At 52.5% G+C, this 27,016-nt stretch overlaps 6 protein-coding genes across 6 annotated transcripts; 3 read left to right on the top strand and 3 right to left on the bottom strand.

Moving 5' to 3' along the window:
• Positions 1 to 9,662: 9,662 nt before the first annotated feature.
• Positions 9,663 to 10,872, top strand: B0T26DRAFT_681068 (uncharacterized protein; the record flags this gene model as incomplete). The annotated part of the gene is made up of 3 exons (XM_060440604.1): positions 9,663 to 9,998; positions 10,057 to 10,093; positions 10,772 to 10,872. The coding sequence occupies 3 exons, from the start codon at positions 9,663 to 9,665 to the stop codon at positions 10,870 to 10,872; spliced, it is 474 nt and encodes a 157-aa protein (XP_060290246.1).
• A 2,108-nt stretch (positions 10,873 to 12,980) lies between these two features.
• Positions 12,981 to 13,307, bottom strand: B0T26DRAFT_658156 (uncharacterized protein; the record flags this gene model as incomplete). The annotated part of the gene is made up of 1 exon (XM_060438846.1): positions 12,981 to 13,307. A coding segment is annotated over one exon (327 nt), but the record flags the coding sequence as incomplete, so codon positions are not given.
• A 437-nt stretch (positions 13,308 to 13,744) lies between these two features.
• B0T26DRAFT_658964 (uncharacterized protein) lies at positions 13,745 to 17,022 on the bottom strand (the record flags this gene model as incomplete). The annotated part of the gene is made up of 2 exons (XM_060438917.1): positions 13,745 to 14,701; positions 14,749 to 17,022. 2 exons carry the CDS (start codon positions 17,020 to 17,022, stop codon positions 13,745 to 13,747), a joined length of 3,231 nt encoding a protein of 1,076 aa, XP_060290244.1.
• A 4,100-nt stretch (positions 17,023 to 21,122) lies between these two features.
• B0T26DRAFT_496373 (uncharacterized protein) lies at positions 21,123 to 22,215 on the top strand. The gene has a single exon (XM_060435354.1). The coding sequence runs from the start codon at positions 21,458 to 21,460 to the stop codon at positions 22,178 to 22,180; it is 723 nt and encodes a 240-aa protein (XP_060290243.1). The 5' UTR covers positions 21,123 to 21,457; the 3' UTR covers positions 22,181 to 22,215.
• On the bottom strand, positions 22,216 to 23,037 carry B0T26DRAFT_496366 (uncharacterized protein). Its single transcript, XM_060435353.1, has one exon. It carries the CDS (start codon positions 22,770 to 22,772, stop codon positions 22,251 to 22,253), a length of 522 nt encoding a protein of 173 aa, XP_060290242.1. The 5' UTR covers positions 22,773 to 23,037; the 3' UTR covers positions 22,216 to 22,250.
• A 440-nt stretch (positions 23,038 to 23,477) lies between these two features.
• Positions 23,478 to 24,889, top strand: B0T26DRAFT_681065 (uncharacterized protein; the record flags this gene model as incomplete). Its single annotated transcript, XM_060440603.1, has 5 exons — positions 23,478 to 23,498; positions 23,801 to 23,929; positions 24,165 to 24,372; positions 24,408 to 24,458; positions 24,546 to 24,889. 5 exons carry the CDS (start codon positions 23,478 to 23,480, stop codon positions 24,887 to 24,889), a joined length of 753 nt encoding a protein of 250 aa, XP_060290241.1.
• Positions 24,890 to 27,016: the final 2,127 nt, after the last annotated feature.

Raw genomic sequence — 27,016 nt, 5'->3', positions numbered from 1 at the left:
ACGGAAGAGGCCTTCATCGGTCGGCAGGGGGGAAATAAAGGCCAAATGCGAATGCGGCAGGCAACAGGGGCAAACCGAGTGGACGGCAACGCGCTACAAGGCGATGAGGTGGGTGACCAAAGAACGGGGCGCTACAAGGCGATGAGGTGGTGACCAAAGAACGGGGAGAGGAGGAAGGGGGGAGGGCATTCAACAGATGTGCGACGGGCGGGTGCGCCGGCTGCAGTGCTACTTATGCGTCGCACCGCCGTTCTTGCCATCCTTACTCCCGTATAGCCAAAGAGGCGAGGTTTACGGACTCGGCAAGCAGTATTGCGTAATGGTCTGTTTTAATTCGCAATTTGTTTGTCTGCTGTTCTCGCTTCCTGGCACACCTGCGCAGTTGCTTGCATGTTCTATAACAGATAGCAGTGTACGGCTTTCATGGCATGCCTTGATCCTTCCGACAGTGAGTGAAATCCACCGAGCCACCCAGTAAAGCAACGATCAATACTAAAACAAGTCTTGTCTGGACGCTAACTTGGAAGCCTGCGGACACAAGAGCAGCCTAAAGCGATGATGATGCAAGCAAAATAAGGCCGGACACATGTACGGCGGCAGCAAGCTTCAAGGCGTTGTCGGTGTCGGCTAAAGGCCGACTCGACAGAGACGACGATGGGCGACACGACACACAACACACGACACACGGCACACGGTGCACCAGGCGTTTCCCCATCGAGTCATTGCATAATTAAAAACTTTATAAATAATAGTACCTACTAAGGCGGGTAGCTTCCCACTCCGTCCGTCCCATTCTGCCACCCCTTCCCTTTACACCTTGGCTTAGGACTGATGGCAAATGCTATAGGAAGAAAAAAAAGGACCAGTAGCCCTAGGTGCCGAGCTAGATCAGTATGCACGGAAACACGGTCCAATAGAGAGCTCCAGGTGCCTGCGCACGTTGCTGCTCCCTCGGCTACAAATTTCGGCATCACGGCCGGACTTGCAGCTAGGAAGAGCGATGCCCAATCCCTGGCGCGGTGTAGGGCATATACCTGGCGTCGTCGCTCGTGAGCGGTACGTAATCGTTTGTATGAAACGTGATATTTCTATCTGGTTTCCAGGTATTAGTAGGCAGCTGGTTCTCGAGCGTTTCATTGTCGACCTGTGTGCAACACAGAAACTCCATCGTGAACTTGTCGTTTGGCATTGCTTCTTGGATGTGCGTGAACGCTGGAGTTAGATGGGTTTTATAGCCGGTTGTGAGGCTGGCGTTCATGTAGCTAGTTGTGGACGAAGAGGCGTGAAGACAAGAGTAGAGAGGACGATGGTGGACGATGGTGGACGATGATGGACGATGGTGGACGATGGTGACAGATTCGAGAGGATATGGTTGTATATCTATGCTTTTGCTTCCATGCGATGATGCTGCCGAATGATACGACTCTGCATCCGGTCACACGATCGATCGTGCGCTCCCTGGACGACCGTCGACAGCCATGCATGTATCAGCAAGGGTCGGCTTACCCGATGCCATGCGGCGTGTCCATCCCTTAGTACCTATTACCTAGGGGTTCATATCTAGGTTGATAGCCGAGCGTCTCAGTATGCCACGATAGGGTCCAGAACTGACTACCTAGCTTCTCTAGTCAAAGGCCGACCCACACTCGAATGGTAAGCTGAGAGCAATGAGTAATCTGCTTCCAATTAAGGAGGCCAGGGTCAGCTTGCCCCCGCGGCCGCGACAACTGCATTGGGCAAAGCCTGATAACCTGCAGTCTCGCCACTTCCTGCGCCTCGAGATCTCGGTCCTATAGCAAGATATCCGGTCTGTTGGTTCATTGCCAGTTGTGGGTTGCACAAGCTGTGAATATACCACACGTAGTGCCTGTTTTACATTCTGTTGGGTTCACCAGGGTACCGGTACTGGACTCAACAGGGCGTGGCTGCACGCCGAAAACTGGTGGTTCAAGTGATGGATTGTAGATGTCTGTTCTTCTCTCTAGCTTTCTGGCAGTGCCAGAAAGCCCGTTCTTATACTACTATTGTGGTGGCGAAGTTGGTGGCGAAGTCTCTATCTAGAACCTTCGAGGCCCTTCTGCTTGACAAATTCCAACAAATACCATGTGTTGCTCCCGATCTTGGGCAGTAAGGACAACCCAAATGCCCTCAATGCAGAGACTGTCCGGCGCGTCTCCGCTATGCTTGCAGACTGCCGCCTTTCCGCTCAGTACTAACGAATCAAAGCCTTTCTGGTATGATTGGCTGTTTCACGCCACGCCCCTTGCCCAGCCGTTGTATTCCGCCAACTTTTTTGCCCACAGGGAGACGGCATGGTTGTCTCAAGAAGAGGAAGATATAAGGCGCGAAATAAAAACGTAGTCGCAAACGATGAAGCAACACATAAAAGCAGAGATGGAAACATGGTGTGGCAAGTCATTCTTTCCCGACGCATTTATGGGCTTGCATGCAGAAGATCAGGACACCGACGCCAAAATCTGCTACGGCTGTGCGAACTTGATATTAATAAGCGTTTCACAGACGCCGCCCCTCGCGGTGGATAGTGACACGAATCGCGTTTACGCTTTAGCCACCCATGGGCTTACCGCTGTGCTGAAGGCCAATAATAACCTCGCCGCGATATTTAAACAGTCGGAAAGTGACGCGGCAACCATGTTACGAACAATCAAATTCATTCGAGCAAGTCTCTACCATCAAGTGTTCCTCGTACACATTGGTGATGGTGGGCCTGGGAGAAGAACACGTTAAAATAGTTTACCTGACGGCTCAGGAAGGGGTCAGCTGAACGGAGCCTCTTTTTTTCTTGTTTTTTGCCTCCGGCGGCTCGAAAAACACGCGTTCCTAGTGATATATTAGTAGGAATTAATAAGGTCATAATTGTAAAGTATTCGGCGTGCCTGTCCATAGCCGGGAAGCGATAAATCGTACGTGCGATTGACTGAGGTTGAATTGCGAGATTGAGGAAGAAAATGGTTTATTTTGGGGGGGGGGGGGCTGGCTAGAAGGTTACCGCACGGACAGATGGACAGCTATTTCTACCTTACGGCACAGCAAAGCGGCATTTAACGGCTCAACACGTCCGAGGATTATCCGATCGACCAGTCCCCCGAGCCCATTTCGACACGGACGACAACTGGCCAGTCCCCGGGCGAGAAACTTTCGGCACCTTCACAGTAAAGTAGAAGAGACAGCCTCTCTACGCCACCTCCAGCTCGCAAGTTCGCCTACGGTGGCTCCGTTCAGCTGAAAAAAAGAATGAGGGTATCTTTTTCTCGGAAATGGCACGGAGAACAGCACAGACCCTTCCGTCCGGCAAATTCCCCCTCAATTCGGGATTAGTAAGTTCTTCTAGGACGACAATTCATCCTTTTTCCCAAAGCCTGGAAAATGAAGCTTTTCCCCCAAGGTTAATGATCTGGGCCGCATTTTTTTCCCTCGGCAGAAGGCATCAAGCCTACAGTGTTGTCAGTATAGTAGGGGCTTGTTTTGGTGCAAATTTGCACTGCAAACGCCCCTTCCTGTCATTTTTGATCCGTTTGAACGACAGGCTCGATGCGAGTGGCCGAAATGACGCTTTTTGGCTGCGTTTGTTATACAGTCGTGATAGAATTATTAGTGTTGTGTCCTCCTATTAGGACCTTTTCTTCGAGGGTCAGGTGCCGTGATGCCCTCAACTCTGTATTGTGCTCCAGCCAAGAAACCAAGGCGAAGGTCGTTGCGAGGCATGGTGATGTCAACAAGCAGGGCAGTCTTTGTACCACTACATGCAGCAGTTGAGGCCTTTAGTGTTGTGTGCAATGACCAAAGACCCACACGTGGGCAAATTCAGAGCGCTTTCAGGACCCCCTGGGCCCTGAAGCTTTCCGAGGAAAAAGTCGATTTTTTACTAGTCCTGGTGGAAATGTGGGACTTTCGACTCAGATACTGGAATTGGCTACGTTTTCCACCTTGAATTATTCCAGGACGAAAAAATCGGCCTTTGGAAAGCTCCCTTTGGAAAGCTTTCGAGCTCTAAATTTTTTTTAGAGTTGTTCCGCCGTTGGCCCCAAACAGGGGCCGGAGTGACGCACCCACTCCAGAAGCGCGTTGCAAACCCGACGAAATGCGCAAACGGCACAGGGCACCCTGCACCGTCCCTGGTGCCTGCACCGTTCCTGGTGCCTGCCTAAAGGGGGTATTAGTACTCAGGCGCCTCCAAATGTAAAAATGAAACAAACATGTGTGTTCCAAGCTCTGGCTTCCCACGTTAAATGCGGCCCGCCAAAGCGACATTTGGGCGCCATTCTCCTGTAAGCACTGGGAGACACGCTCGGGCCGCGGACTGTACGCTTTGCCCGTCAAGCACGCTGCCGAAGAAAAGGTTCCCGTTCCCTCTTCCTTCACGCCGTCAGCCAGCGCTGAAGAAGTGCACGGCCAGAGCAGCGCCGGCTGACATTGTACGCCATGGCCATGTATTTCATCCTCCTCAGGATCTGGTGTGCCTCATTCCCGGAGAAACTGAGCTGGGCGACAAAGTCACCAAATTTGGCGTCCGACAGGAAGGCTGGTGGTGACTCGCAGAGAATCATGCTACTACCCGGCCCCCGAGTCAGCACCAGTATGCTCGCCTACGTAGCCACTAAGCCCACCACTGCTCGTCGCATCAAGCCACGTCTTCAGCGAACTCGGCTTGCCTAAAGTTTCCATGGGCCGTCCAGTCTTCCTCCTTTTCCTGCCCGCACCCTGTTCCGGTGTTTGAATCCAACTCCTGAATATGCCAAGTCTCGTGACGTCACGAAGCAAAAGCCTCGACAAAGACCTCGTGGCGAACTCATGCTCTCTGCCAGGGATTTTGCTTTCGAGACGCCTCGACCGTACATTCTATCACGAGGGAGAGGGCTGGCGGAGGGCGACAGTGCCCTGGACAGCCTTGGTTGGCGAACCACGGCCCTGGCATCGGACACTCCAGGGAGAAGGCAGGGGTCGAAACGCACCATAGTTGTGCCTACACCGCCTTTACCGGTCTTATCTCTGGTAAGACACTTGCTAATCGGCGCATTGGTGTGCATGATGACCATTTCGTCTGCAGGCTCGCACGGAAGACGTAAGTTCTTGCATCTAAGGCAACTACAGTAGGGAGCGAGGGGAATGAGGCAGACACGCCCTTCATGTCTAATGAGAGGAGGTGAGCACGGGGAAGCATCACTTCGAAAAGGGCCGATATTAGGGTAACTGACGCCGCTGTCCGAAATAAGTAATAATTCACTAAAGGGTGATTTTAAGCAAAGTTCATCATTCTGGCCAGGAATGCGGGAGCCCATCCGGAATCTCGACCTGTTCCGATTTCTCTATACGGTACCGAATTGAGATCAGGGCAATGCCGCCAGCAACCACATGGATACGCTCATCATCATCGAGCTGGAGAATATCGCCGACTTGCAGAGCGATTGGAGAGGGCTTGGAGTAACTGGAATGGATTGATGCGACCTGATTAGCCGCATCCTATCTAGAGCGCTAATTTACTCAAGGTCTTCGGCACATAGCGTGGTCGCTGGTCGATAAGGCGAGCCGAATTTTAGCTGCTACAGTTCATACCATTCAACACGGCAAAAGCTGCAATATACACACCAATAGTAGTCGGCCTGACTGGAACGAGAGCGCCTCGACGGGTTAAGCAATGTTTGAAGCGGAAAGACTGGGTCGGTTAGGTGTGCTGTTGCTAAGGTGTGTATCGCATCGCTCTTGGGGTTTGTCGTGGTATTTGATTGACCAAGCCTGCGTTGTTCCTCTAGTACACGCCCCTACTCTGTGCGTCCAAAACAGTCTGCCTCTCAACATCTGTTGGGTCGGGTCCGAGTTACCACACCTAGGGTCTTTAGGATTCTAGGGATGCTGTATTCTAGGGATGCTGTTAGCATAGGCTAAGCGCACGCGAGTGGCAAGTCTCATGCAGATAACAAACAGCTACTTCACTAGTATAGTGGCAGCCAAACTTCCTAGTTGAGCCCGCACAAGAAAAATTTTGATAACAAAAGGAGGGCAGTGCCAGATCCGCCTCAGTAGCCGTTCATTGTTGAGGCTCTGCAAGGCTGCACGTCCGCCATTCCCATTGCGGCGATGTTGTGCAGCAGAGAGACACAAAATAGTAAGAGTCAGGGAGGCCGGACGAGGAAAAGAAGTCGGTCAGTTTGTTGGACAGACCGAACTGCACACCGAGCACAAGGTGGCGATGCCACTAGCGTACTGCTGCTTGGGTTGACAGCCGCCTAATGGGAAACTCAATGCGGCGGCTTGATCGGCTAATGAAGGCTGAGTTTGTGTGCCAGTTTCAGTGGAAAGCGCGATTAGGCGTCTTGCGTAATGGTTTGGGAAACTACTCGGATGTATTCGTAGTGGCTGGAGATCAAGGTTGACTAACGTGAGGGCAGTAGCAGGGGGGAGGAACCACACGGAACCGAGACAGAACAGGCAACGTTTGAGGAGCTTCTCGTTGAGTATTTTCGAGACATTTGCCAGACCGGCAGACCTAAATAGGTAGCTGGCCCCTCCAACAGCTTGCACCAAAACCCCGTCTTGGCCTTGAACGTGCTCAAACTTGCCAGGACTTTGAGCTTTTCGCTACACTTCGGCGGCACGTTCTAGGTTGGGGGCGGATGTGAAGCCTCTGCGAATCGTCATATGCGTGGCTTTTGTTGGCACGGCCCTTTCTGCCGCTACTCGACGAGTAAGAGCGTCTGGTGTCAGGGTAGGGTAGTTCTCGAATTCGAATTCAGGCATATGGCAGCTGGCTATTTGGTTTTCGTAAAGGGGGGGAAGGGGGGGGGGAGGTGGGGGGTGGTTGGGTTTGCGTTGAACTTTCCTGATTTGTTCATGTACTATTTATTTGATTTTTATTGCGTGCCCTTCCTCCCAAATGGGCATCATGCTGTGCATATTTGCAATTTGAACCCACGAGACTCCCTCAATAACCGGTTTAGACTTTCTGATTTCCCCCTTGACTAGAGCTTTGATGAGGCCAAAATGTGATGCAAAGTCGTGAGTAGCTGTGTCAGAATGATTGCATGAGCTTCCTCATCCATCCTGCAGCCATCTTATCGCAAGCAAAGGCAACGAGTCCTGCTCCTGCATGCAAACAAGTTCCGCGGCAATTCAGGCCACTGTGCTTGTCCAAGCGTCTCCGGCATGGGGAAGCTGAGGGACATTTTTGCGCGCGTATTACTGATTGCCGCTGTGGCGCAATGCGGCTCCGGTGGCACGACTCCCCGAAGAGGATGCCTGATTTAATCTGTCCTGGTCTTGGAACGCTAGAGTGCCAGAATTCCCACAGCTTTCGCACTCCAGCGGCTACCCACGATCCCACATATTTTGCAATACGTGCAAGAAGCGTCCCTCCGGAAATGAATACCTATACCGCTCGTCACCCTATATATGTGCATTTGTCGTTATCCAGGGCTGTCTTGGTAATGCCCTCGGTGTCGATATCGGGCATATAGCCCCCATCGTTCTGGCATCTGCGGGACTGTTTGCTTTTGCTCTCGGTCGGGGACGTGCAGGATAACGTACAAAACCAATTGGATTCATGTTAGTATTTCTCACGTAAAGGACCCTCTCACAAGAGCATAAATTCCGAAAGGATACGGTCAATTTGACGGTGAGCGCATGTGGAATGCCGCACCACAAAAATTCCATCCCTATCATTAAGGACTTCCTCAACGGCGAGGACTGGTACAAGGAAAAGGCTCTCTGTAGCGGCGTCCTGACGGAGCACAAATTATGTAATGGGAATGATGCGTTCAAGGCTCTAGTGATCACTACACGAATCCCGTATAGCAAAGTGCAGGGCCACGGCCGGGTGGCCAAGAGCAAAGAAAACGGCGTGCAAGGGAAAATCGCTTGTTGCTGGTTTCTTCACAACCGGGACGAACAAGTGAGAACTTACCCTCCACGATCCAACTTGAATGGCTGCAATAAAAAGTCTGCAAAAGCGGTTAATTGATCCCGTCTTCCAAGTTACGGAGCGGCGCCTCCGAAAAGGCATCTGCGAGTAAGGCAACGGCTGCTTGCCTTCCTACCATTCCTGGAGGCAAGAAGACTGCGCCAAGTAGTCGATGTCGTTGCTGCAATGAAGTCGAGGACTTCCAAGGCATCGAGGTCTCAAAAGGGCGCCCGGGGTAGGTAAAAAGTACTCAGCAAGTTGAGGATTTCCACCGCAGGCCGCAAACACACCTCAAAGCTTGTCAAAACCAACATTCTTTACCCTACTCGCAGCCCAATATCCTTACAGTGCTTCGTACCAGCCCTCCCTTCCCAATTATACGCGCGAGCTAATTATGCTCGTCACCTAAGCGCACTAGTCAATTGTTCGCTACGTACTGGCTATTTGCTGTGTAATTACTACGCAATTTCAGGCCCAATGACATGCCGCGGGGAGAAACAAGGTCTACGGCTTCAAAGATAATTCTACCTCTTGCAACACGGCTTCACGCTAGATATATATATAGTCTTGCAAGCCCGCACCCGCTCGCCAGGTCCACCCGCTTGTCAGGTCCTCTGGGGAACGTGGGAATGACGACAACTTCTGCCCGGCATTTTAGCTCGGCAATCGGAATATCCGCGACATGCGAAAATCGGCATAATTCCAATGTTAGCGTAATGCGGATATCAGTTGCGAATTAGGCGACTGCTTGCCGGCTTTGGAAAAAAAATGAGCTTGTACGCCATTGGAAACTGTCTAGATTGCCTCTCAAGATTGGCAAAAACAGCGAATCAGGTCAGTACAAAGGCACCCGACATGATTTACCGCTTTCAGAGCACCTTCATCTACGCCCTGGATTGTTATTTCACACCACGTCTCAACAGTCCGAGAAACGAAAGACGTTACAAGGAACCACGGCGATTGTCCCAACACACGGATCCATATTCTCCGCCATTGGAGTGCCGCTGCGGAACCCGGTATACACACCAGCTCTGAATATTTTCGTACCGACACGTTCGACCATGACAGGGAAGCCGGCGACTGTGGCACAGCTGTCCAGAGACGAGAATTTTATCCAAGAGGGCGCGAAGGATCCCGAGTACGCAAACCGGAAACTCACTAGGCTAGACATGTCAGGCCAGTATGAGTTTTACCTCTCGTATATATTGACATACATCTGGCGTGAGTTCGAGGCCAAGGCGATGCCGCATTTTCTTGTCAGCGGGCTCGGCGTCACGGTCGGATATTTAAATGAGGGTTTGCTGAAAGAGGTCGTGGAACACCTAGTCATCAGAGCGCTCGAGAACAATCCAGCCGCTATCTTGGTCAGAAAGACACTTCCTAGCGGGAGTACCGTGATCAAACGACGTAATTATCGTTTATCAGCTGTGAGGATTTGTAACACTTTAGGCCGAGGTAACTCGGCTGTAGAATAAACTAAAAATACACTTTTCTCATAACCGAAGGAAATTAGGCCACTTAGCCTTTGGGGCTTGATTTTGGAAGAGTATAGATTCACCAAGATATGTATGGATTTTTGTGCATATACAGGGAGCTTCTCTCCTACCGTTTTCATACCGTTGAGGTCCTAAACTTTCAATAAATCTTCCTCTGGTACTTGTACCTACACCCTTTTACATATAGAGTCCTAGACTCTACAAATAATGCTGCTTTTTGGCACGCTCGCGCATCTTCCGCTTTGTCTGTCATGACCACTTCCTCTTCGGTCCATGACAGTGACCAATGTTGCGGGTCAACGACATGTTGGCCATACAGCCGACGAGACGGTATCGGCTCCATAACCAGAAACGACATTAACAGTCTCAAACTTCATGTCTTCCCCTCGATCCTTCCCAAGGATGCTCGCCAGGACGCCGTGACATCCATGATGGAGGAACTGGGAGAACAGAATATTTACAACATAGTGGAGCACGTTTGGCGGACGATCGGAACGGGCCAAATATGCTCTTGGAATGAGTTAGAGCAGGTGTGGAAAAAAGTCAACCTGAACCGGAATCCGGCGCTGAGGAAAAAGGGGGGGTTTGTAAGACGTCCCAGTCCATGTTGAAGCAAGCACATGAACTAACTCGAATGGTGCGCAGTCCGGGTTTCAAAAACGGTACCGGGTCGGTCAACCATGTGCGTGGTGGTCACGCTTTTCATGCTTTTCGTGAGGCTGTGAGCACGGGGGGTGCGGCGTGGCAAGTTAGGTGGTGACTAGCCGTCAAACATGTCTACCGTGAAAGGCACCGGGCCTTTAGAAAGCTTAGGGATCTTGCTGGGCTAACTGGCTGCTGCTATCTATTTCTGTTGGAATGTGGGCCTCGAAGGAGCTAGGCAAAGGATTTGCAGCCTACTTCGCGACCTACTCCGCCACCTATTTCGCCACCACTATAGTAGTATGAAAAGGGGGAGGGCTTTCTGGCACTGCCGGAAAGCCAGAAGAAGAGATACATATATACAATCCATCACTTGAACCGTCAGTTTCCAGCGTGCAGTCACGCGCTGTTGCTTCCAGTACCGGTACCCTGGCGAATCCAACAATCTCGTAGCCTCCTGATTTTCTCTGCGCGCTGGTCACCAGAGCAAAGAGGCACATGGCCTTTTCAAGACTTGAGACATTCCCCATCGTTTACAGGCAGTAGCGTGTTCGGTTGGGGGCCCCGAAACCCTACCACACGGCGGGGGGATAATGAAGAGTGAGAGTGAACGGGTCTGGGGCACCCTCAGAATCTTCTAGGGACTTTCTAGTAGCGTAGCGTATATATATATGCTTGGGTTATTTTTGTTTCGTTGGGGTCTTTCCTAATCTTCTAGGCACTTTCTGCTGGCGCACATATTGGAACGCCTTGTCCAGAAATCGCGAGGCACAAAAGACGTCAGCGCTCATCGCAGAGTATGAGTGGAAAGATGCCTAAAGTCATGTACTGCAAGGCCCTTCGTTCGGTGCTGCATTCCTTGCTCAAATGGAAAATTTGGCGTCACCATGCAAGGCAACCTAACGTTTCAGCATCGGCGCATAACCACCAAGCATGACAAAGGCGCCCAGTCACAAACGAAACCCAGACTCTACGCCCTGGACTGTACGTACGATGCGCAACGAGGCCGGAAGAAAATGGTGGACAAACATTGACATGCCCAGCTTCGTAATAAAATATTTGTGCCGTGGATTGACTCATCATGCTACATGTGAAGGATGGGGCTCCTGGGACTTTTAATTTGAAACCCCCGACTCTGGCGACTTTGAACGCCGCAACACTTGCCGCTTTTACCTGGACAACGCACACAATGTCTGGACAACGTACACAATGTCTGGACAAAGGCAGCGCACAGCCTGCATCGCATCTTCTGGTCCTTGCCTGCCTGGGAGGCCCGTGGATGTGATGAACTGTTCAAAAAATCCTCCAATTGCCTTTTCCCGGGCGGCTGGCTCGAAATTGACGATTTGGTCGTCTCAGAATACCCAGAGGTGCCCCAAACTGGCGAGTTGTTAATTATTGATCAGGGGTTCAGGAGCCAGGCAATGAGAGGGTTGTTTACACCCTTACCTAGTATAATCTAGTGTGCTTTTTTCTTCTTTGCCTACCTACCGAGCCTACGGCTCCGTCGCCTTGGTCCTGCTATTGTTGTTGTTTTTGGTGTGAGCGGGTGGTTGTTGGGCGACATGGCCTGCGAGACCGGCGGTCCACTTGCTGGGGGAGTAGTTGCCGCAGGTGGGGGAGGTGGCGGCGGCGGTAAAAGGACTGGCACCGTGACCACAGGTGCTGCCTGTGCCTGTGCCTGTGCTTGAGCTTGTGCCTGCATCTGTGACTGCACCTGTGCCTGTGCTGGTGCGAGGGGATGCGCAACCAGAGGAGCCTAGGCAATCGGGACTTGGAAACGCGTAAAGGGCTGGCTTGACGGCGACGGCTCGACCTCGGTGGGAGTCGTCTCGTTGGACTCGGCAGTGGCCAGTGGCCGGTGCCCTGTCGACGGCAAGTTATACCTCTTCCTCGGTCCGGTTGACGGAGTCGGCGGAGCAGGCCGCTCTTCTCCTCGCTGCCGCTTGGCGTCGGCTTCGTCCGCGATCGCGTCCCATTCCGGCTCGCCACCCTCTTTTTGGCGGACGAAATACTTCTTAGCCTGCGGGGACGGACTGGTCAGCCTAGGGTACTCTGTCGAGTGATAGGAGAGCTGCTGTGTAGAGGGACACGGGTTGCTTACCATTACGGCCGTCTTTGTCTGCATGTGGGGGGGCAATCGAGCTCCAGTCAGTGCCAAAGGACGGCAGTAGGTTGGGAAAGTCGGTAGACTCGGAGACACTCTAGTTGTGGTGTCTTTTCACTGCTTCATTATGCGTTTCGCCATCTGATACATGCTGCACGCTCCGACTTGGAAATGACTAGGTCCAAGGGGGGTTACGAGGACAGGCTCGAGGCCGCCGGCTTCAAAAATACCCACGTCGTCCGTGACAAGATTGGGCCGAAATATCTTGGTCTTCAAGCACTGTGGCCCTGCCTCGAGCCCTGTCTCATGCCCTATTTCTGTGAGGTCGAGAAATTCGGAGAATACTGGGTTAAACAATACCTTCGGACTATGTGGACAGAACGGTGAGACTGGACGAGGTCTGTAACAAGTTTTTTAGGAGGTCTGACAGCGCTCTACGTATAGCTTCGTCGGTCTTTGCGGCATACAAGGAACCGATTTGAAGAGCCACCCACAGAGACATGCCCTGGGCACCTTGCACAAGAGTGTCCTCGACTGTCAAGGGCGAGAGTGGGGTCCCCGGCTGTAAGCCTTCCTGATTCAATGCACCGCCCAGTTCGGGGTTGATAAATGCCACGATGTCGGGGTTCTCCCCAGGGACCGTTATGGTGTTGTGTTTGGCGAACTGGTTGGGGCTCCATCTCGGGACGTCATCACCCTCCAGTCTTGAAGACACACACAAAAGCAGTGTGAATGTGTTTTGCAATTCCTGGACGTCTTTGATCAGGGCCGGAATCTCATCGCCCTCACACTCATCCAGCCGGTCTAGTCGAAATAGGCCTTAAAAGGTAGGCGGTAACACACATCTTAGGATATCAAGGGCCTTTTTAGAATCGGCGATGGAGATCGTCATTGAGTCGGCGCTATAGGTTTTGCCTTTCGACTGCACGATATCGGCGATCTTGGATGCCAGCTCCTCATCCCAGAAGTCGCTTGGAGCCACCACGAGGTTTTCTTCGGTCTGCTTGGCTGCTGCTCTCTTATTCAGTGTCAACTTCCATTCCATGATGTAGCGCATGCAAGTGGGTGGGTATTCTGCATATAACTGGCTTGGGACCCAGTCCTCATATGGTACGAACGGGAGGGTGTTGCGAGCAGGTCGCAACTCGCTCCGCTGCGGCAACCTCGCGCCACGAATTGGCTGTCTCGCGGGACCAGCGGCATTATGAAGTTGGCTTTACGGCTCGTCGCCGCTGGACCAATCATTTACGGAGTCGTCTGAATCCATGGCCCAAAGATGCAGAGCGAAGGCAGATCGTGCGCGAGTGGCGATGTTTGTTCTCACCTTCGGCACTAGTCACGTCACGTGGTCATCCACCTAACTACCAGCACACATTAAACCACGCAAATTCGCCTCCGTCGCATTACATTACATGTGGCGTTGATTTTGCCTTCTTAAAGCAAATTAGGTAAGTCATCTCGACATCGATAGAAAATGATAGAATTCCCATAGTATCTATAAAGCAACCCAGCCTCCCGAACCCTTCTGGTGTCAAGCTAGGAAAAGGAAATAAAGAGAGTGGAGTGAAAGAGAGCTGAAATGTGCTAAACATCTCGCGAGAAGCCAATGGTGAGGACTTGTGCCGATGAATAGCCGATGGATATCATTCGCCCTTGGATGGCAGAACAGGATGGGCGGTATTCCGGTGGCAACCATAACACATTCTGGCCATTACAAAGAATCCACGTCTTATCCTCCCCCAAACTATAACTATATCTCCCTAAATCATCCAGTGAGAAGACTGAGGAAGCCGAGCCGCGATGGCCTTCAAGCGTCTGTCGGCACTGTCCTGAGGCGGCATCCCAGATCTTTACGGTGTTGTCGCCTGAACCTGACGCAAGCCGTTGGCCATCTGGTGAGAAGGCAACCGACCAAACCGAGCCGCGATGGCCTTCAAGCGTCTGTCGGCACTGTCCTGAGGCGGCATCCCAGATCTTTACGGTGTTGTCGCCTGAACCTGACGCAAGCCGTTGGCCATCTGGTGAGAAGGTAACCGACAAAACCGAGTGGCGATGGCCTTCAAGCGTCTGTCGGCACTGTCCTGAGGCGGCATCCCAGATCTTTACGGTGTTGTCGCTTGAACCTGACGCAAGCCGTTGGCCATCTGGTGAGAAGGCAACCGACCAAACCGAGTTGCGATGGCCTTCAAGCGTCTGTCGGCACTGTCCTGAGGCGGCATCCCAGATCTTTACGGTGTTGTCGCCTGAACCTGACGCAAGCCGTTGGCCATCTGGTGAGAAGGTAACCGACCAAACCCAGTCGCGATGGCCTTCAAGCGTCTGTAGGCACGCATTCCAGTCGGCTTCTACTACTGGCTTCGTACTGAGCCAGTCAGGCTCTTCCGCCGTAAATTTCATTTTCACCAAGCTACAAGTTGGTGCAAATACGAGGGCTGAAGCGTATGCCTGAAGAGGAGCTTGCTCAACTATCCATCTGTAGGAGAGAGTGAATCGATGTGCATCTCGAACAAAGGCCGCTAATTGTCTTTGATCAGTAAGAACCTAAATCTTATTAGTATATCTCTTTAGCGTTAGCAACTAATACCTACAAGGAGGCCTTCCAGCTGTCGTATAGCGATGACACCCTCCGACATTGCTCGGAGTAAGCTGAGAGCTTCGAGCCAGTAAAGATACTTCTTCTCAAGGAAGGCCCGGACGACATCCAGTGTGTTACATTGCGGCATGTCTTCATCGGAAATCGAGTCGCGGAGATGGTCAACCCAGAAAACGCATGAATACCGTACTGTGGCCAGTGGGTCTGGAGATGGTGTTTGAACCTCGTCGATAGGGATTCCCGGTGCCCTCAAATCGTACATATCGCGTCGTAAGCCTATAGACATCGTATTGAGAGATCTTGAGAAGATGCTGTGGTGCACATCCTCTATCCCCTCACGGAAAACCCAGGTGAATGCGTCTTGGGGAAATCGCTGTGTACGCCTGTCGAGTAGAAAGTCCTTGGCCGATTGGTGAATCAGGTAGATCTGGTTGTCTCGGACTGTGAGAAACGACCCACATTTGGCCACGATTCGCCTCACACTCTCGATCGATTTTGTAATCTGTTCCGGTAATCCAGATAAGGCACCAATTTCGGCCAAGTGAAGTGGTCGGTATGCTACCGTCACTGTCGAGAGTATGCGCCGGCAGAGTTCCGAGTCCCGTTTGTGCCGCCTGATCTCATTCAGCATGCGATCGTACATCCCCTGCAGGCCCGGCGGCACTTCTTCCACAATTTGAAGAACATGCCAGCTCTCGACATCCTCTTTACTAAGTTCCTGTAGGACGAGGGCTACCCATAGGAACGTGCCATTTGCCTTATTGCGTAGAATATCCCGTACTCGGTCCCTAATCGGGGTGCCGTCTTCTAGTAATATGCCATCCTGAAGCGATTCAAGGCCGGATAACTTGTCGTCGATATATACATTGACGGCATGAGACACCTGCATTGCGTTTACTTTCAGCTCGAGGCTGAGTCTCGTCCGCGTATCGTCAGATCTCAGCTTCCTTTCAATAGTAATCTCGTTCCGGCTGGTCAAAAGCCATTTCACACGGCTGGACGAAATGCGGACGACGAAGTCTAAAAGCTTTGGTAGATCGACAATGCACTCGTCAAGGGCGTCAACCACTAGGTAGGTTGCCTTCAGGCTCGGATCCTCTAGTATGTCTCCTAAAATATCTGATACGGCAACCCACGCATTTATATCGGACAGCGATTTCCCTTCGTTGATATATCTCCGAACGTAGGAGAGGAGACGTGGTTGCTGGCGAGAAAGGAGGTAGATCAAGCCACGTAGCACGGCAGTTGCGTTATTAATACGTGAGTCGGTGGCCTGGCAGAAAAAATAAGCCAAATTACGACTATATCCGTCGGCAACAAGAGCTCGCTCTAATTCGTTGACGATGCCGCAGAGCAACATGGTCTTGCCCTTGCCAGGATCACCTTTGATCCAGAGAAGACGGCTCTCCGGCCGGTCATGCCATAGTCGAAAGTCAGAGTTATCGAGAACCCAGCGGTAAGCACTGATAAGAAGTCCTCCCTTTGCCTCTTCGATGCGCTTTTTGTCAAGGCGGGGATCGGTCGAATGCAGATTAGCCAGATAGCAATCGTCCTTGCTAATCTCTTCACGCAGCCGCTTGAATGCTCTGTCTTCTCCTTCCCCGTACAGAATAGGCATACATACGTCGAAGATGCCGAATAGCGAGTATGCCTTGTCTTCCAGACGTGTCGTGCTGCGGTTTTTGGCCCACGACATCCGCTCTTCAATGCTGAAATCAGATAGTGCGCTACTTTGAAGAGCTCCGAGGGGAATGCCGGTCGCGTCGTAAATGTGCTGTCCCAGAGACTGCTTATCTCCTAGGAACACACCCTCCACAGAGAAGAATTCAACGATTGTTGGAGCAATGAGTTCCTGGAGGGTCCATCCCCGGGTGAACCATTTGCAGTTTCGGAGCGCCAATTCCCAGCCGGGGTTGCCGCTTCGCTCGTACTTTGATACGTCTGAGAGGTAGACATAGCATTTGGCGGCGTTGCGATACCACTGAAACATGGAGTTGAGAGCACCCTGAAGCTCGGCAGCGTCGGACTTGTCGATACAGCATGTGTCGACCCAGAAGAATCTCAGCCCATCGCGCCAGGCTTGATCTCTGCAAAATCGAATCTTAGCGTAGCTTGTTTTGTTCTCGCCTGTACCGTCCACGAGGTCCCTGAAGAGGACCTCCCCGTCGCCCCATGTGTGTGAAAGTATCGCATACGGCGGAATCTTGCTGTTGGGGAGGTCCTCCGTCAGCCGGACCCCTCCGGTATCGTCACGTTCCAGCAGTCGCATTGCAAAAGACCGCTAGGCCCAACTCTCTCGGCAGCAATCCAAACGAATTTTCGGCGGTGGGAAATGGTGAGCAGGCGCCCGACCCCGGACGGCTAATATGGGCGGGACTGTCGATACAACTAATCAGCAGCTGAAACTGGCGCAGCTGCCAGATAGACTAGAAGTACCTACCGTAAGCAGCTGTCAAGATGCGTAGCGTGAATCTCGGTCGGTGATTGAGGACGTTGAATGTGTTGGATTGGCTATTGTCAGATGGACAAGGGTTGCATGTGGAATAGAGCTCATCCCAGCTGAGCTCTGGTGTGGTCATCCGAGGTGAAAAGAGGCTCAGGGGAGCTGAAATGAAGTGGCCAGTTCAGCTGGTGTGGCTACTTTTGCCACCACCATTGCCACCATTTACAACTATAATAGAGGCCCTCTGGCAGGACCAAAAAGAACAAGGAGGAGAGATCAATGAAGAAAGTTGAAGTGCTGAATCCAACAGAATGCGGTTGTCGTTGTCGTTGTCGTCAAGTCGCCTTTGCCCAACCCCGCACGTTGGGCGTTTTGTCCGCGTGGCGTCTGTCCGCCACGCGCCAATCGCGTATATTTCGAGGCATCTTCATTGGCTGTATTTCGCTGGTGTGCATCGGCGCGCGACACGCAGAAACTACCTTTGCTGAAGGTAAGGTGAGAGTTCAAGACGAGCGCGCGGAATGCATGATGCTATTGTCTGAATGGGCGCATGTTGAACTCTGAGGAGAAATGCCAAGCCTGCCCTGGCAGGGGTCACGTACTTGATCAAGGCAAGTCAGTACCTCCTCTGCGTCATTGCACTGTGAGAAAACCATGTAAGCGCCGAGTCGCTCTATTTACCTAGGGCTACTTTATGGTACTTGCTGACAAAGACGTCAGTATTGTAAAAAGCGGGATGTCATCCGTTTTTTTGGGCGTCACACTGTAGCTTTACGTTTCTCAAGTATCGCTGGTCCGTGCCCAAACACATCAAAACAGTGCAGAGCGGACGCCGAATTCGCTCCTAGCTGTATGGCTGGTTACTATTTGTAAGGAAAGGACACCCCAAACACCAGCCGCGCGCACAGGGTGCGCGCTCACCACTGTTACGATCCTGGTTCAGGCGCGCAGGAGGCTGCACGGAGCCTCCCACTATTGGCTGACGCAAGGAAGTGGGGTAGTTCCCCACTCCGCTCAAGTGCAGCCAATAACGGGGCGGTCAGTACGATCAGCATGGTCAGGGCGATCAGTGGGGGAACTGATCGCGCTGAGCACACTGACCGCACTGAGCTCACTGATCACCTAGGACCAACTCTCTGATTGGTCCGCCTTAGATAGATATATACGACGACCGTAGCCACGGTCTCAGATAGTTCTTGCTTGGTTCTTCAAGCAAGCAATACACATTCACTGCACTCATACACTTTGAGTGGCATTCCGATTTGACTGTATTCCCCGTGCAATAGGAGCTTGCCCTTTGTTCTATCTTCATAATTACCAACCCCAGCATTCTGTGGAGCCCATGCTCCCTTACAGACAGACGACCCTAACAGTCGAGTGGTTTGTAATAACCACCTGTTACCAACTGGCCAGAACACTGCCAGTTGGCACAAGCCATTACGCCACCCCATGGCGCCCCGGGCCTGAGCCCCTGAGCATGTATATAAAGGTGGCCCTCGCCCACCTTCCTTTGCGAGGGCCAGGTTGAAGTCTCACACCAATACTACTCATTGCTCGCCCACCTTCTTACCTGCATTGTGACCACCTTGATCCGGCGTACCTGCCTTCTCTTACATATTGTAATAAGGCTCTAAAGTGTAGGAAACTATAGCGTTCGTGTTGGTGTGATTAGTGCTGTTGATCAGCCTATCTCTAGATTGTTGACTGAGCTCCACAGCATCTTGAAGAACCTCTACTCGTCTTGGCAGACCCACTAGAAGGTTCTGGAATACAGGACTAATTTATGACCCGTAGGCTTCTGGAACCTTCTGGAGGGCCTGCCTCTAGTCTATATAAGACCTGTCTTTTCCTTAGATATGTTTCCTTTCTCTCTCCTTGAGCAAGCATTCGCACTCACCACTCTTTATACTGTACTCTCTTTATAACACAACTCCTCTTTTGTTACAATCTGGACAACAGGTCCACGGAGCTAGGCCCGGCCTAGGATTGTGGGGGTCTGGACGGCAGATAGGAGATGACAGGAGACAAGGAGTATCGTGCACAGATTGCGAAAGACAGGCTTTCAACACACAACCAATGTATGCTTAACCAGATGCATTGATAGCTGCAGAACCGTTCTCCAGAGAGAGCGTGCTGCCAGCTCCTATATAGAACTATGAGCAACCAATCAGAGTTCCTGCCTTACATGCTCAGTCGTGCTCAGTCCTAGACGCACTGATCCCCACTGAGCTCCCTGCTCAGTGCGCTCAGTGGGTCTCGGCACTGATCCTACTGAGCTCAGCCATGCTCAGTGCACCTTGGCAATGGCCCCACTGAGCACTCCCTAATTGGATGCACCTTCTCTTAGCGAGAGCCCCACCCTAAGTGCCGTTCCAGCCAATCCGCAGCGGGCGGGCAACGCCCTCTGCACCTTTGAACCAGGATCGTAACAGTTTCCTTACACTTATATCGGGCTAGAGGAGGCGGTACTGTCTATTGGTCTGTCGTCGTTGGGGTTGGTCAACTTATACTATCTCCTGGGTTAGGTTAGTGAGGAGTTGCTGTATAGATAAGTTCGGAAATGTGAGGACCCGTCCACCAAACTGGCCCTCAAGCAGCCAGAGCCGCCCAGAACCCCCGGGCCTATCAGAAGCCTCCTCGAGGCCCCACCTACCCCACTGATAGATGAAAACTTATTCGCGAGCACGCGACGCGTTGTCGGACTTTTCCTTCTTTCCCTCCTCAGTTTAGAATCTTCGTCGATAGCACCCAATGGACTGAGTTCACCTCAATGCCTTGCCCTGGTCGTGACAGGAAACGAAGAAGTCCGGAGAGGAAGAGGAAGAAAAAAAAGCTAGATAATAATAACTAGGTTTTACTCTATCCGTAAGTATACCTTCGTAACCTTGGAGCTCTTATCTAGCCTACCTACCTCATATGAAGGATCCAGCAAGGCAGCAACGCTACCGATTCCCACCTCGAAGAACCGGGCCTTCTCCTAGCTTTAGACGTTTCATATAGCGAGGCTTCGTCCAGGATAGCAAATTCCGTCTTGTGCTTGGTATCTAATTCTGGCCGGGGTAGAGACTCGAGTTTTCTAAAGCGCCGCCACTCGTGAGCCATTAACCGCTGGAAGCGCTCTATACGGTAAGGAAAATACGAGCCCTTTTATAACCACCTCTAGTCTATTTGCCCCTGACCACCCACAGTCTCCCTTCGAAATCCAGCCGAGTTCAGTCTCCTCTCTCCCTCGGCGCTCATCCTCAGGTAAGAGAATCCTCTGCTGTGGGAATGTTCCGGGCTTCTACGGTATGGTAATGATAGTTCTGCTGACTAGAAGGTAGAGTCGGTTTCTAGCTTGTCCTCAGGAAACGAGATTCCTTCGACAACTCCTTCGTGAGAGGTCATTCGACTCTGCCAACCTCGGGTAGACAATATTAGTCTATATCTTCGATCGCCAATATCATCGCAAGTCTCGCATTCATTTACTCGGATACGGTCGTTTCTCACTAGCGCCAAGTCTATCTTCATTTCACTATCTAACAACTCCACATCTTGCTTCACGTAAGTGACTACCTAACAGGACGGCGGCAATAATCTGGGATTTCCTAGAATAAAGACTTATATGCCGACAACTCCTACAGTCCTGCCCAATATTGATATGTCGGGTGAAAGCGACGGCGACGCGGTACATAAACCGCCTCGCCAGAACGGCGAAAAGAGTGGGGAGCGGAATCCTACTCCTCCCAAACAAACGAATAGCGAAGAGGGCGAGGAGCCCACACACACACCATCTCTACCTTTGACCGAAATCATAGGTCAAAATGCGATAGGGCCAGTCTTGCCACATGTTGAAGGCAGCTTGGATAAATAAAACAGCAGGCAGGCGACCATGCTTCGACAGTTCGATACTGTGTGGGAAGCACGGCGGCGAGATCGAAGGAGTTGCGCCGAGAATGAACTGAGTGGATGGACGGAGCGCTAGACGACAGAGTGGAATTTCTTCGGCATGTTATCCCTTTGCGGAAGAACAGGACGACGCTGCCGTGAGATGCGTCAATGGCACGGCGCAGAGAAGCTGGCTAACCTTCGTAGAAAGCAAACCATTGCTTTCATTCAGACCGGGGCCTAGTTACATTGATTTATCCAAGGGCATGTTCGCCCTGCGGATGGCACGGTGAAGGAAAAAAACCTGCTGGCAGCCCACGCATTTTTCAAGTAAGGCAGCTCCTGCTGCTCTTCCAGGGCTCAACGACTACGAAACCTTGACGTTTTATACATCATGGCTCCTGTTCTAGCGGAGGCGGGAGGTCAGAGGATCAACACTCGGGCCATATCTACAGCACTGACTTTAGTGTTGGTGTTGGTGGTATTTCTCGGCTTTTGCGTCTTGCGGCGAGCCCTTCACCTGGCAATCAGAGAGCAAGTACAGGTGCGGCCGAAGTCGAGAGCCAATGCATACAACTCTGTCCGATCTGCACAGAACGATTTAACAGCGGCGACCATGTCCGTCATCTGCTTTGTGGCCATATTTTCAACCCGCCCTGTTCAGCCTCGAGCGGCTCCACGCAGAATTGGCACGCAGTGCAGCTTCGCACCCGGGGTGGTCGGGGCTCAAAATCTACTGTACGGGGACCATTTGGCGGCATGCATCTCGCTAAAGTCCTGTTCAATAACTCACAGAGGTGGTAATAGCTATGAGTTTCGCTGGTGCAGTGACACGTGCCGGACTTGTCCCACGCTGTCGTGGAAGCCTCAGCAGCGCAATCCATTTTCACTCATTGGCCAAGTAACATTGCATAGCCCAAAGAAGGACAACCTTTGCAAGGTATGGGGTGTTTGTAAACAGGCTGTTGTAGGTGTGCGCTGCGCTGTTGGGGGGCGCTCCGGGCGGGATGAGAGCTGCGTCACTCGTGGTGCATCCTCTGGACTTGGATTGCGGAAATCTGTTCTTAGTCCTGCTTTGAAAGCGTTACGGCTTTGGCTCCATCAATGGTCCACATGAATCCGTCCTTCTCAAGACGCGTTGGCTGATACCACGCCACATCTAACTCGGCCTTGTCCGTATCAATCATTTATGCCCTCTGCCGCAACCTCCTTTTCTGCACCCCCAGCCTGAAGCTGCGGCTCATCGTTGTTCGAAGATGTCCAAAGAGTGAGATTGTCACGGAGGAGCTGCGTGGCGAGGTTCGTGATACCGCAGCTCGAACCGCTCCACATCCGCCACGCGCTCTTCGATCAACTTTAAGCCAGCCTCGCTTCTCAGGTCCACGATATAGCACGCACCGATAGTGGTCATTAGCGGGCCTCAAAATGACCGGCATACCGTAGCCGTAAAGTACGCAGGCAATATCCCCTGCTTCCATGGCCAAGGGCACCAAACCAACGAAGCCGGTCGACAGCTCAAAAACGCGTACTCGATCGGCAACACGGACGCTCAAGCCTCTGAGCCGGTCTGCTCGAGCAAGTTCGCTGCCTCGTAGTCGACATGCCTCCTCCATCCACGGCTCGGCCATGTCAGCATTGCGATAAGCTAGCCTCCTGAAGGACTTGAAACTAGCCAAGTGAGATTCAATGTCCAAGCCCAAGTTGACCATGGATGACGGCACACCAACCGGGGCAGCTTTCGCTTCAAGACCAAGAAAAGTCAAGGCCCAGCAAGCCTGCTTCAAAGCACCTTGTCTCGTCGGAATTTTGGGGTCAACCGCCCACAAGAGACGCAGGACCGCTTGAAAACCGGGGATTCCAGTGACATGAGCCGAATGTCTCGTACAAAAAACTCAGATATGAGACTTGAAATTGCACCTCTGGTCCCGGGGGGGGGGGGGGGGGGGGGGGGCGATTTGAGGAGTCGTCGAGCGCGGGATACATGTCCTTATAGTCGAGGAGCTTGTTTTCACGCTTTCAACATGCCTAGTGGTAACGGGCCATGATTATGCCGTGTTGAACAGTTGGGTGCCCAAGACGGTAGTTGGTGTGGTGAGTCGGTAGGTTGGCTCACACCTGCATCATCGAGGAAGACCAGTGCTATTGAGGACAATTGTCGGATAGATAGGGACTCTCTTCTAGCTTCGATCTATGCGGAAATAAGGTCCAAGTACGTAGAGCTAACCGTTTCCCCGTGCTCATGGCTAGGGACAATAGCAAAGGGGCAGACGCCGAGAAAGGCCTAGATTTGGTCCTTGGGGTTTGCTGCAGTGAATTGTGGTGCCGCCATAAAGAAAAAACCTCATCTAGTACCATCTTTCAGTTCTCCATAGACTTGTGGCCGCTTTTGAGACATTGGCGAGTAAATTGTATCCATGGCGAGATATCCTTCAACTGTGAGATGGCGCCAAGCGTTGAAGCAGATCCACTCGGGTCCAATAATGAACTGTCGTGATGCAAAGGATTGTATGGTTTTGATCAGACCGTACAAGAATTCTGAGAGGCAGCTTTGGCTGGTAGCTATTAAGAGGCGGTTCAATTTCGCCAGGATGATTTCCTATAAGGTCCATACTCTTCGCCAAAACTGAAGGCGGAAAACTCCTGCGTAGAAGTCCAAGCTATGTTAGTGCTGTTAGCATCGTCTAGGTCACCCGTGTCTGCTGTGTATAGGAACGGATATTGCTTAAAAGAAACCCAGAATGATGACTACCAGGATACGTCTGCCGTTATACAAGAGACGAGATCAATGCCATATCCGGGCGCTTCCATCATGCTGAATTCGGACAAAGAATCGAAGACTTCGTTGCTGCGAGCGATTTTTATCAAGGTTTGAATCGCTTGAATGGCTAGCCGTAGATGGGGGTGGGTCTCCTCGTTTCCAAGCCACGAGATGACCAGCTCGGCCGTCGAGTAGAGTGCGCCCATAAGCTGGACCTGGTTGCCCCAGACGTAGGAGAGTGCGGTGAACAGTGGTTTGTCATCGAGGGAGACAGTTCTGAGGTTGCAGATGATCTGGGGTCCCGGAATTTGAGGTGGCTAATAGCGGCTGACGTTTTGGGCAGCCGACGGACACTATCACTACGGACGCCATTACCAACACCACAATCACCACCGTCACCACTGACACCACCACCACTGACACTACAATCACCACCGCCAACACGGTAGCCACCACCGCCGCAGAAAGCAGCAGTGCCCAGGGCATAACCAAGAAGCAGGGCAAGAGGAAGTGTTTGCCCGAGCTGCGGAAAAGCGTCAACGAAGAGATGCGTAATGCCGGGGGCCGCTGGAAGTAGGTGAAAAAGTTCCTCATCTTCCTGCCCTGGATCTGACCGAGCAGCCTGCCGTGGATGAGGGTACGTATCGTGTGGGCCCTGGTAGTTCTCGGGCTCGAGACGCTGCTTTCGCTGTACATACCGCACGTACACGGCACCTTTGTCCAGAGCGGAGCGTGGTGCAGGCGTACGCCGACGGTGATCTCCTCCCGGTGTGGAAGGCGCTCGCGCTGCTCGTCGTCGTCGAATTCGGCCCAGGCTCGAACCGGATATCGTCGTTTAGCACCTTTGCCGCCACCGCTCTCGTCGTCGTGCGCGGCTCTAGACGGGGAACACGGTCAGGCCCGTCGTCGCCTTCGCGGGCTACTGGAGAGAGGCCTTGCCGAGAGAAGGTTTTACCGACAGAAGGGTCCATCCATTCCCTCCTGTCTTTCTGTCAGCGCCGTGTCAGGCGAGGGCGATATGCCTGGAGATCGGACATGCCTGGGCATCGGACATGGCTGGAGGAGTGACGGGTTTTGTGCACGTCTTACAAGTGTAAAGCCCAAGAATAAATGGCAAGGCAGAGCAGGGCAGAGCGAGCAGAGCACGGCAGAGCAGGGCAGAGCAGTGCGAGGTTGCGCACTGGAGAGCGGGGTCTGCAGAAGACAAGGACGACAGACCGAGACTCAGAAAGCGCGAATCGACGTGTTTTGGGAGGGTGGAATGCCTATAACGACGCTGTTGTGCTTTCAAGGAGTGTGGGGTCGGCAAAGGACCGGGGAGGAAAGAGCGTGGTGAAAAAGAAAGACGGGCGATCAACGAAGGGCACTTGTTGAAAGGAATAGACTGGGGAAAAAGAAAAAAAAAGATTCCAGCTCGCATCCGGTCAGGCTAGACGCCTTCCTTGCTTTAAACGCTGGCTCAATGCGTGGACAGAAAGTCGGTCGGCCGGTGGAACTAAATTGGCCGGCGCCTCTTGGCCGCCCCTAGCCGCTCCTTAGCTCATCTCGCCTCGGTTCGCCTCACTTTGCCGCCTCTCGAAGCTTTTTGCCCGGCACAGCCCGCCTCGTGCCCGAGAAACGGGGCTACTGTCTGTATCGTCAGGCGTCTAGCCCCACTTGTTCTTACCTGAATGAGCAGTTCCCTTTCATTCCGCAATTTGGGCAAAACACGGGCGGGCGAGCACGGATGCAGTGATTCCAAATTGGTTGCCTCGAGTTGAGCGTCGTTCCGAGTTGCGCGTCGTTTCGAGTTGCGCGTCGTTTTTCCGTGCAAGTCAATCACTCTGACCGAGTTCTCTTCATCCGAGCCTGCCTGGGACTGGTTAGCCCGTCACGCGCTACGCGACAAGGCCACCACCAACTATACATAGCCTGGCTAAGGCTCTCCGCTTGAAATTTGGAAGTACTTCTTTCCTTGTCACACTCAAATTTGGCCATGCACCTCTCATCATTTTCCAATGCTCCCCCAAGGCCACGCAGTCCAGCGGCGCAAGCCACCGCTTCTGATCCCCGAAGCCTTGCGCTTTCCTGCCCACTCACAAGGACCTTTGTCCCTCCCTCCATCTCCTGAGAACCCTGTCTAGCACACCAGCGAGACGCTCTGGTGCACCATTCTGCATGCACATTTCACGCCACCGCCAACCAGGACGGCCATCTTTACTCCATCTCTGGCCACTCACAGTGCATGCATTCACATGGCCAGAGAACGGACACCCCGGCACACCAACTAGAACAGCCCGACGGCTTTCTCCACATTCCTCGCTAAGCAACCCCATGGCGCCACTAGGCACACTCTTACGCCCTCACAAGGCGCTACAAGCTGTCAGGGGCCTCTCCTCACGTTGGCCTGGAAGGCCTCTCAGAGCCAGCTAGGGGGCGGCGCAGCCAGCGAGGCACACGCGCCTTTTACTTCTCTATAAAGGTCCTGATAAGTCTAGCCTCGATTATCGCCAGACGTTCCTTTCCTCAAAACTCTCCATCCATTTCACACGATGAAAGAAACAAACTAAATATCTTCTCTTTCTCTCATATAAGCGCGAATCTACTCTCAAGGCCCTATATTTAGGATATAATCATTAGCGGATCGCGAGACGGCCCGCAACAAGCACGCCGCGCTCGTTCCCTTTGCAGCTTTCTTTTGCTACAGCATCACCTCCTATCGAACTACGAGATGCAGGAGCCAGTTATTAGTGATGCCTCGAAGACAATATGCCCAAGCGCCAAGGAAAGCTCGACTCCCCAGCTCGACTCCTGTGAGCCACAGTGAAAGTGAGCACGGAATATGCATTTTCCCTCCTGCCTGGCCCCGGACCTTGGATATACGCCGGGCCTGGGCCAGATGCGTGGCGGGCAGGCGGAACGGGACGCCTTGACTCGCCCATGCACACATGCCGAAAGCTTTGGCCGGGCCGCGAAGCACATCTCATGCCTATACATGGGAAACCGGGATACTCGCAGCGTGCCGCCCGCACTCTGACGATGCTTGGGTGCGTCTTCGTATTCACCGTCTCGAGTTGTTCATGCCCATCTCCATCACACGACTCTGGCCATCACTCGACCCAAACCTCTTCACCCTCTAACGCAGTGCCATCAGGTTCTGCCGGCCGCTTAAGGGCAGGCCCGAGGTACTGACGAATGGCCGGCCATCAGAGCCGA

This window comes from Lasiosphaeria miniovina, assembly GCF_030549165.1.
Source record: "Lasiosphaeria miniovina strain SMH2392-1A chromosome Unknown B0T26scaffold_8, whole genome shotgun sequence".
NCBI classification, from domain to species: Eukaryota; Fungi; Ascomycota; class Sordariomycetes; order Sordariales; family Lasiosphaeriaceae; genus Lasiosphaeria; species Lasiosphaeria miniovina.
This window is presented reverse-complemented; position numbering and strand designations above follow the sequence as displayed.